General features: G+C 60.5%; 1 protein-coding gene across 1 annotated transcript; it reads left to right on the top strand.

Annotated features, from left to right (window-relative positions):
* The first annotated feature begins 84 nt into the window (after nt 1-84).
* DYRK1B (dual specificity tyrosine phosphorylation regulated kinase 1B) lies at nt 85-7,201 on the top strand. The gene is given in 13 exon segments (XM_004599706.2): nt 85-464; nt 1,575-1,738; nt 2,885-3,004; nt 3,103-3,291; nt 3,598-3,745; nt 4,224-4,510; nt 4,897-4,923; nt 4,925-5,044; nt 5,166-5,306; nt 5,582-5,654; nt 5,657-5,896; nt 6,252-6,358; nt 6,453-7,201. Coding segments are annotated over 13 exon segments (2,088 nt in total). The 5' UTR covers nt 85-385; the 3' UTR covers nt 6,846-7,201.
* The last annotated feature ends 3,470 nt before the right edge of the window (nt 7,202-10,671 follow it).

Here is a 10,671-nt window from a genome sequence, read left to right as displayed (position 1 = left end):
GCTGCGATTGGCTAAGCTCTTGGCGGCAGTGGCCAATGGCGCGGTTGTTGCCATGGCAGGTGCAGATTGCCAAGCTCGGGCAGACCCCGCCTGCCGGGGCGGGCCGCCGGGGTCCCTGGGGGCGGTGGCCGCTCGGGGCGGGCCGGGTGGGGTGAGGGCTGACCAGCCCCTCCCCCGTCCGTCCACCTGCTCTCCCCTTCCCCCTCATGGCCTGGGATGACCCTGGTTCTCTGCTCTCCCCACCCCCGGCGGCAGCGGCGGAGGCTGCTGTTGTCACCCACCGGGCCGCCTGTCCTGCTTGCCCTCCCCGCCGCGGGGCTTGCCGGGCCTGGCCAGTCCAGGGACAGGCGGCCGCCTTAGCACAGCTGCTGCCGCCGCCACCGCCATGCTGGCCGCTCGCCCACCCCACTGGGGGCCCCACCGCTCCCCAGCCCCCCGTGGGTCCCAGGCCAGCCCTGACCCTGGTAGGGGTGGAGGCTGGGAGAGACTGTGGAAGGCCTGGGCGAAAAATTGGGAGGGGAGAGTTTGCGGAGTGTAGGGGTCCTGAAGTGGCAGGTGTGGCAAGGAGAAAGGTCTGACGTTGGAGGGGAGGGGGGAGCCCATGAGCAGAGAATTTTGTTGTGGTCCATGCATTGAGAGTGGAAAACCCTGTGTGATATTCGGGGATTTGTTTGTTGGGGCCTTCTAGGAACGGACACGGCAGTGGATTGATCCTAGAGCGGGGTAACTGGAGAAGGGGCCCTAGTCAGAATATTGGGTAGGGTGGGGGGGGGGAGGGAAAGGATCCACTGTAGAGGAGAACAGCAGATGGCTCCCTGCCTCCTTCACATCCATCAGGAAGGGTGCGCCTTGATCAGGAGGGCGTCTTGGAGTGACAGCAGGAAAGTAGACTGAGGTCTGGGGGCGGGGGGACGGCCTGATGTGGGGAAGAGGCCTGGCATGACTGCATAGAGTCCCCCACCCTGGAAAGGTGCGTCTTCACGGGAGCACGGGGGTAGGTGTCTGTTGTCCGGGTTCTTGGGGCACCCTGGTGTGGTTGGGGATCCCCGAAGGACCCCAGTGTAGTTTCCAAGGCCTGTAGCAGCTTAGCTCTGATGAAAGGGGAGGAGTGTGTGTGGCATGGGGGTCCATCGGGAGGGGGATGTTGAAACAGAAACTTGGCTGTGGGACAAGCCCGGCTCTTGCTGTTCAGACTACAGAGGGGTGGGATCTTGCAGGAGGGCCTGTGGGAGCCGTGAGGGGGGGGGGGAGCAAACCTGCACTGCCCGCATGGTGTGCGCTTTCTCTCATTTCTTCTTTCCCTCCTCTGTTTATTGGTGTCCTTCTGTCCTTGTTCTGGCCTGCACCCCCAGCCCCTGCCTGCTCTCTGTTCTGGGGCTCTGTGTGTGCGGTCATCTGTTCATCTGTTGAGGGGGTCTGTCCCACTTGCCTGCCCCTTCTCTCTGCTGCCCCCCCCCCTTTGTTGCTGCCTGCTGCTCTGTTGTGCCCCCCCCCAGCCCTGCCCTGCCCTGCCTGGCACTGCTGTACATGTCGCTTAGTTCCATGCTGTTTGCTTGCCTCCCATCTACTCCCAGGTCTCAGCGGCGGTGGCAGCCGAGGTGCAGGATGCGAGAAGGCGCCCCCCGGCCGGGCTCCCGCTCCAGGCCTCGCACCCCTGCGGCCCTCTGAGCCCACCATGGCCGTCCCACCAGGCCATGGTCCCTTCTCTGGCTTCCCAGGGCCCCAGGAGCACACGCAGGTATGTGTTCACCTGGTTCCTTACTCCTCTGGGGTGTGACAGGTCCCAAGGGAATGGCATGTGCCTGCAATCGGGGCAGTGAGGAGTGGGAGAGCCTGGCTTCACAGCCTGGTGTCAGTTTTCTAGTCTGTAAAATGGGACCAGTTACTGCCTGCTTCCCAGGGTTGTGAAGATTAAACAAGGTAATCCCACGCGTGTAAGTGCTGAGAATGGTGCCTGGCATGTGGTCAATACCCAGTTAATGTGAGAAAAAGGAGTCCAGGGTTGGGGGCCTGCAGGGAGTTGAACAAGAGCAGAGTTGAGCCTAAGGGCCTTGAGGGAGAGGGTGAAGCCCTCTGAAGATGGCTCTGAAATGCAGAATCTGACACAAGGTGGAGGGGGGCGTGAGGCGCCACTGCCAGACCTAGGAGCCCTGGCGTGAAAGAACTGGGCAGGGTTGCTCTGGCTGGGAGGGTGAGGGTAGGCACCACCCTCAGGGATGACAGGGAATTGAGATGGGACGTCTCTCAACGAGATGGGACGTCTCTCAACGAGATGGGGGTACCAGCCGCCAGGACAGGCCTCAGGCTGATGGGCTCTATGGGGCAGTCCGGTTCTCCCTGACAATCGATGATCCCACATACCCCCTCCACTGCAGCTGGGAGAGGAGGGGGGTGGTGTGAGGAAGCTGACCAGGGTGCTGGGTCACAAGTTGGGGATATGAGGCAAAGTGAGGTGTCCAAGGAATATGAAAACAAGAAAGTAAGTTTGGCTGTCAAAAATGTTAGAAGTCCACACAGTAAAGAGCCCTTCAGAAAGCTGTTAGGGAAAAATTCCCATTAGGAATAGGAAAAAGGTATACCGATTGAAAAAGTAATTAATACCACCAAAATAAACTAACCTTCATCACATTTTTCCAAGACCTTTTTGAAGGTCTCTTATTAGCTGCACACACGCATTCATTAGTCCTCTAATAACATGTGTTGTGTGCCAGGCCCTGCTCCGGGCACCGGAGGGGCAGGGTGGACAAGGTGGGGTGCTCTATCCTTGGGGGATTTCTGTTCTAGTAGGGGAGCCAGGCAAGTAGCTGTGTGTATGTGTGTGAGCACATACACACGTGTGAGCTGAAGACACAGCTCAGTGTCCGCCACCCGTCCTGCCCGGCAGGCGTTGCCTGATGTGCGGCTGCTGCCTCGAAGGCCACCCCTGGCCTTCCGGGATGCCACCTCAGCCCCCCTGCGCAAGCTTTCTGTGGACCTCATCAAGACCTACAAGCACATCAACGAGGTAGACCCTGGGGTTGGGTGGGGTGGAAGGGACCCCCCCAGCTGTCTGCCACCGCTGGTCACTCACTGTACTTGCTTGTCTCCTGGCCGGCTGGGCAGGTGTACTATGCCAAGAAGAAGCGGCGGGCCCAGCAGGCGCCACCCCAGGACCCGAGCACCAAGAAGGAGAAGAAGGTCCTGAACCACGGCTATGACGACGACAACCATGACTACATCGTGCGCAGTGGCGAGCGCTGGCTAGAGCGCTACGAGATCGACTCACTCATCGGCAAAGGCTCCTTTGGCCAGGTGTGGACACAAGCCAGGGCCACACTTAGGGGACCCTGGCTCTCAGGGCTACTCCATGCAGGGTGCGCTCCCTACCCAGTCACTTTCCTCGTGCCCTAGTTTCTTCTGCGAAATACTGCAAATAATGGGACTTTGCACCTAGGGTGGCTGGGTTGTCTTATGCCCCTTCCACACCTGTGCATGCTTGGTGATGAACACTCAGCTTGGACGCATAATGATAGGGCCTGCTGGCCGCAGAAACAGAAGCCCTGTCCAGCTCTGCCCTGTGCCCACCTGCCCCACGTGCTGACTGCACTGCCCCAACAGGTGGTGAAAGCCTACGACCACCAGACCCAGGAGCTGGTGGCCATCAAGATCATTAAGAACAAGAAGGCCTTCCTGAACCAGGCGCAGATAGAACTGCGGCTGCTGGAGCTCATGAACCAGCATGACACGGAGATGAAGTACTACATAGGTGAGGGAGGCACAGGCCGGGGCTGCGCGGCTGAGAGCGCATGCTGAGCACCCACCAGGGGCCAGCCGGCTGCTAGTACTCCACGCAGACTGGGAGGGAAGGGGCATCTGGTGACACAGAGCCAGGAGATGACTGCAGAGCGTCTCAATATATATCCTTGTCTGTTCTCATTCTGGTTAGAGAAAGCAGAGTTGTAGAACTTTCTGCCTTTTGAAAGGAAAATGTACCAATCCTTGGCCCCAACACAGTGAGCTGGAAACTGTGTTACAGAGTTGGGGAGGCAGTGTGGAATGCCTTGAAGACCGCCTTTAGCTAAGGAAACTTTTCTCTGTGCTTTCCCGGGAAGGTTTGACAGGAGAAGAGATTGAACTTCCGGTGTAAATCCAGTTATAAAAATACCACAAGGAGCAGCTGGCTCCCTGAGGCAGAGGCGTTTCTCCCTGCATCCCTCTGAGCCCAGGTCTCTCCTCCCCCGCAGTGCACCTAAAGCGCCACTTCATGTTCCGGAACCACCTGTGCCTGGTGTTTGAGCTGCTGTCCTACAACCTGTATGACCTCCTGCGCAACACGCACTTCCGTGGTGTCTCGCTGAACCTGACGCGGAAGCTGGCGCAGCAGCTGTGCACAGCGCTGCTCTTCCTGGCCACGCCCGAGCTCAGCATCATCCACTGCGACCTCAAGCCCGAGAACATCCTGCTCTGCAACCCCAAGCGCAGTGCCATCAAGATCGTGGACTTTGGCAGCTCCTGCCAGCTGGGCCAGCGGGTGAGGCCCCCCAGGGTGGCATCAACATGGGTGGGGCCCGTGTGGGTGGGGCAGCAGCTGGGGCGGGGTCACTGTGGGTGGGGTCACTGGGGCGTGACAGCAGCAGAGGTGGGACTAGCTGCCAGAAGGCTGGGTGAACTTGCAGTGCTGTCTTGTGCTCCTAGAGCTGGGGATGGAGGTGAGGGGCTTCTTGGGTGTTGCAGCTGCGTGTGAGAGGCACTCACTGGCTGCCAACTTCTCACTGGTGACCAAGAGGGTCTGAAGGCCAGGACCTAGGGTGGAGATGCGGATGGACGAGGCCTGCAGTGACCGGGGCATTGCTGAGTGAGATGGTGGCAGTGACTTTTGGGAGACCATGAGCCCTGACCACCAAGCCCTCCCCACAGATCTACCAGTACATCCAGAGCCGCTTCTAACCGCTCGCCTGAGGTTCTCCTGGGCACGCCCTACGACCTGGCCATTGACATGTGGTCCCTGGGCTGCATCCTGGTGGAGATGCACACCGGAGAGCCCCTCTTCAGCGGCTCCAATGAGGTGTGCCCCAGGAAGAGGGGGAGCCCGGCTGGCCCCAGGAAGTGCTGTGCTGGAGGGGGCTGGAGGAGGGGGCAGCCTGGCTAGCTCCATGATGCTGACCCTGACCCCTGGCCGCTCGCAGGTGGACCAGATGAACCGCATTGTGGAAGTGCTGGGCATCCCACCAGCCCCCATGCTGGACCAGGCCCCCAAGGCTCGCAAGTACTTTGAGCGCCTGCCTGGGGGTGGCTGGACCCTACGAAGAACAAAGGAACTCAGGAAGGTGCGGCCCCTGCCCCACGCCACTCCTCCTGCCCTGGGCGGCCCCTCACTCTCTCACACTTGGGGTTCTCTCTTCCTGCCTCGCTGCCCTGATGTCTCTCCCCTCCTTCCTCTTCCCCTTGTCTGTCTGCTCCCCCTCCCTGCCCACCCTACCCCCCCAGCTTCTCTCAGCCTCTCTCTCTCCACCTTCTCTCTGTTTCCCCGTGTGTGATTCCCTGCCCCTCCTGCCCACTGACGGCCACTCTCTTGCCCCCCCTCCCACCCCCTCCCTGCCAGGATTACCAGGGCCCCGGGACACGGCGGCTGCAGGAGGTGCTGGGCGTGCAGACGGGCGGGCCCGGGGGCCGGCGGGCGGGGAGCCGGGCCACAGCCCCGCCGACTACCTCCGCTTCCAGGACCTGGTGCTGCGCATGCTGGAGTACGAGCCCGCCGCCCGCATCAGCCCTCTGGGCGCCCTGCAGCATGGCTTCTTCCGGCGCACGGCCGACGAGGCCACCAACACGGGCCCGGCAGGCAGCAGTGCCTCCAGCTCACCCGCAGCCCTTGACACCTGCCCCTCCTCCAGCACCACCAGCTCCATCTCCAGCTCGGGTGGGTGCCCATTGCCCAGAGTGGCTGCTGCCCGGCCTACATGGGGCCTGGGCCTTAACACAGTCACTCTGAAGCAACCCCTAATATCACACTCAAAAATAGGGCGTGTGGGGAGGAGGGAAGAGTTGCAGTCGACTCTGACAGAATTTCCAAAGCTGGGTGTATGGTCAGGTGCTGAAGGCTGACTGTGTCTTTAAAGCTAGTGCTGAACCCTGACCCCAGATGTTAAAAATCAGGCCAGCTCCTGCAGACAGGCCCCCAGACCTAGGCCCCAGGGCCAGCGGGCAGACTAAGGCAGCTGCCCCCAAGCCCAACTATGGTCTCCCTCAACCATGGCCTCTCCTGTGGCTTGCAGGTGGCTCCAGTGGCTCCTCCAGTGACAACCGGGCCTACCGCTACAGCAACCGCTACTGTGGGGGCCCGGGACCGCCCATCAGCGACTGTGAGATGAACAGCCCCCAGGTACTGGAGTCTGGCCACGTCCCGGGGAGGGCAGGGTGCCTGGGCCTGCGGGGCTTGGGGCTCCATCACCCAGTGCCCCCCTGCTCTCCTTCAGGTACCACCCTCTCAGCCGCTGCGCCCTTGGGCAGGGGGTGATGTGCCCCACAAGACTCATCAAGCCCTCACCTCTGCCTCGTCACTGCCGGGTCCCGGGGCCCAGTTACCCCCCCAGCCCCGATGCCTTGGTCGACCCCCGTCGCCAACCTCACCGCCACCCCCGGAGCTGATGGATGTGAGCCTGGCCAGTGGCCCTCTGGACTGCTCCCCGCCTCACCCGGCGCCCACTCCCCAGCACCCAGCCGCTTCAGCCCTCCGGACTCGGATGACGGGAGGGCGTCCACCTCTCCCACCCCAGGCCCCAGATGATCCTGCCACCACCGCTGGGGCCCTGGGGCCTCGCCTGGGCCTCCGGGGTGTGCCCCAGAGCACCACAGCAGCCAGCTCATGACCCTGCCCCCTCCCTGGGGCCCCCTGAAGCCATACCCTCCCCCATCTGGGGGCCCTGGGCTCCCACCCTCATCTCCTTGACTGGAATTGCTGCTACCCAGCTGGGGTGGGTGAAGCCTGCACTGATCGGGGCCTGGGGCAGGGGGTCAAGGAGAGGGGTTTGGGCAGACCCTCCCCACTAAGGACTGGACGCTCGTCTCCTCCTCCCTCGTTTTCTATTTATTGTACCAAAGACAGTGGTGGGCCGGTGGAGGGGAGACTTCCCTCACCCCAGGGCCCTAGGAGGGGGTGGGGGCAGGTAGGGGGAGATGGCCTTGCTCCTCCTCGCTGTACTCCCCAGTAAAGAGCTTTCTCACACGCCTGCCTGAGAGTGTGCAGGGCCTGGGCTCCCCCAACCAGGCCCTCCCAGGCGCCATGGGGAAGGCTGTGTGGGGAGGGAATGCCAGAAGGCCCTGGTGTGGCCGCAGGGAAGGTGGGGCCACAGAGATCTAGACAGACATCTGAATAGTATCCCGGCTCACACTGCCCCTTCCCTGGCTGAAACCCAGACCCAGCAAGGGGGGCGGCCCAGCTCTGGCCTGGGTGCAGGAAACACTGGGTCGTGGCCTAGGACGCCAGGCCCTGGACAGTGTGCACAGGCGTGGCTGCTTGCCCGACCCTTGTGCGCCTAGTGCACTTAGCAAGCTCCCGCAGCGCCGTGGGGAGCAGGTGGGCTATGCGCAGACCTGACACCTCCACCCCACCCTAGCTGGACCCACCTTTTGAAATTACACAGCCAAGCGCTTTGAAATTTTCAGGCAGAAAGATATTCCCTGGGTTTCAGGTGATGCCTTTTTCAGGACAATTTGGAAGCTGCGGGTCCCCCGTGAGGCCAGTCCAGGAATGCCTGCCCCCAAGGGTGCCTTCTCCCAGACGGAGCTGCAGCGCTTCTCGGGAAATGGAGTTTCTCCTGGTCGTCACTTTTTGTCCCGCCCTCGACTTAGAGAAATACAAAGACCAGAATTCTCTCTGTTCGTTCGGGAGCGAGTGCTCAGGCGGCCAATAGGCGCGCAGAGGCAGCCAGGCACCGGATGTTGGAGGCAGCCCGTAGACGGAGAGAAGTCGGTGATTGGGTGTTTCGGTCGTGGCTTGTGCAGGTGTTGGCCGAGGCGTGTGGAAGGTGGGTCCCCCACCCGGGCGGGTCGCCAGGAGTTGGCAGGTTAGGGTCTCGCTGAGCTCCAGCGGGCCGTGTGGTGAGGCCTGAAACGACCCTTCCCTCGGTCGTCACTGGCTGGCTCGCTTGAAACCAAGGCGGTGGGAGAGGCAGGTGTGCTCGCTGGAGCAGGGGAGCGGTGTGGGGCGTGCCGAGGAGGGCTCCGGAGACCGGGAAGCAGGCAGGTGTCGGCGGAGGCGGTCGCGGGAAGCATCCTGTGGTGTGGATGTACGCTGTGGGGGCGTGTGGGGGGGGGGGGGGCGGGATTCTGGTGTCCAGGGCGTGACGGTGGAAGTTCTGTCTGGAATGTTCTTGTTCTGAGAACAAGGGGTCACGGGAGAATTCCTAAAGGGAAGGGGGGTACGTCCCACCTTCATGGGGATAAATGGGGTATGGTCGAGGGAGAACTGCTCCCCCACTTGCTTCCTCTGCATTATCTGGAATGCTGCATGGGAGCTTTGTCCCTGGATTGGTCCACTCACAGTCCTTGCTTCCTGTCTGCAGGGACGCGTGATGCTTATGGGTCGGTGTGGGCTCTTACTACTAGTTCTGTCCCTAACCCAGGCTGCTCTGTGCTCACCTGCCCCCCTGCTGTCCTGGTAATTCCTGGCTCAGTGGCCACCTTAGCAGAAGTGGCTGGTGCTCTGCCCCCCAACCCCCGTCTCTCCCACACATTGCAGCTTTGCAGGCTCTGCCTCCTGCGGCCCCTTCACCATAGGGGCTCAGCTGTCTTCTCACCCGCCACTCCTCCTGGGCCATCCACCCTCTTTCTTAACCTGTTTCATGTGCATGGACCAGTGAGGTACTCTCTGACCTTGTCTCTGAACCCCCAGACCTGGGGAGTCCTGAAGCCTCTGATCCTCCACTCCACCCCCTCTCTACCCTGTGATCCTCAAAGGCCCCCAACTCTCACCAGGACCCCAATTCCAAGCCTGCTCTTCCCCAACTTCTTTCAGCTCATCTCAGAAGTGACCCCTCTACACTCCAGGGGCCCAGGCAGTCCTGGGACTCCTCCTGTTTGCCCACCAGGATCCCCTGAGTGCCACCCAGCTGTCGCCCTTAATTTCCTGTTTCTGTGGGCCCCTGCAGCCCTCCCTTCGCCAGGTCTGTTCCTGAAGCAGAGTTAACTAGACACGTGCACACTTCCCTGACCATGCCAGCTGCCTCCAAATTGTGACCAAGGCAGCCACCTGCTGAGGGCATTGCTGCTTCCTTTCAGAAGAGAGGCTTCAACTACGTTCCTTTCTGCCTCCTCAGGCCCTTTGCAGCATCCCTAGTTATTTGTAAAGAAAAATATTGCTTAGCATTTCTTAGACTCCAGGAATACACAAAGATGCAGCGAGAAAAGTCCCCAGGCAGTGATTGTCCTAACCCATATCCTTTATCCCTTCCTTTCCTTTTCGTTTTCGTCCGTGCTTTTTTTGCTTTTTAAAGAAAAGACAACCCATAAGTCCTTAACTCATTCCCAGGCTGGCATGTTACCGAGCTGCCTGAATCTTCCTTTTTTCCCAGTTTTCCAAGTGCGGGGGCAGTCTTGATCCCTGGTGCGCCTGCGCGCGGTGAGGGACTCGGACCCTGGTGCGCCTGTGCACAGTAAGGGGCTTGCTCTCTGGTGCACCTGCGGACGGCGAGGGACTCGGACCCTGGCGCGCGTGCGCACGGTGAGGGACTTGATCCCTGATGCACATGCGCGCGGTAAGGGACTCGATCCCTGGTGCCCCTGTGCACGGTGAAGCTTAGGTCCTGGTGCGCCTGCACACGGTGGGGCGCACCTTGGCACACTGGATGTAACCTTAGCCGGCAGGTGGCTCTCCATGTCGCCCTGAGGCCTGACTTGTTCCTAGCAGGGCAGACTGAGCTGGCAGCCAAGCAGGACATGTAATCCGCTTGTGGCTTCTTGCCACTGTCACGGCCTCTTCCCTTATTTGGGATATTCTCTGGATCCCTCTCCCTTCCTACCAGGTCAGGCCACCCTGGACGCTTGTCACACACAGCAGCCTCGGGTTAAGCATTTCGTGTGCATCCTAGTCAGGGAGTCATTCATTGGCTGCCTGTCTGGGAGCTCCCTCAGGCAGCCATCAGTGTATCCTCAAACCTGCAGGGTCCCCAGCAGTGCCGGTCACTCGGCAGGTGCGCCCAGTACTTGTGCTGAGTGAGCTGGTGAGCTGGGCATTTATCATGAGTAATAGGAAGCCACACAAGTGTGCCTGGTGCACCACGGGACTCAGTTGTCTCCGACCTCAGTGGGCACCTGAGTGCCCTGGGGTCTTGTTCCAACATGGATTTCCCTTCGGTGGGTCAGGGTGGTGGGGATGATGACCCCTGGGACCCTGCCTCTCAACAGCTCCTCCTGGAGGCCAGTGCTTGGAGCTGCCTGGGTCTGACTACTCTGGCCTGTGGCCGGTGTGAACCAGAGACCCCTCAAGGTTTTTAGATTTATCACATCAATATGGCAGTATTTTGGATATCTTGAGATAAATAATAAACTATTATTAAAATATTTCTCACGTGTTCCTTTTTTTTTAGTGTGGGAAAACTAGATTTCTGTTTGCAGCTCCATGACTGTCATTGTCACTCCTAAGCATTTTACATGTGTTTCCCTCTTTGGGGGAGCACCTCAGTCTGTCTCGCTTTT

This window comes from Ochotona princeps, chromosome 16, assembly GCF_030435755.1.
Source record: "Ochotona princeps isolate mOchPri1 chromosome 16, mOchPri1.hap1, whole genome shotgun sequence".
Classification (NCBI taxonomy): Eukaryota; Metazoa; Chordata; class Mammalia; order Lagomorpha; family Ochotonidae; genus Ochotona; species Ochotona princeps.
Note: the sequence above shows the minus strand (reverse complement) of the source record. Positions and strands in the feature narration are given on the sequence as shown.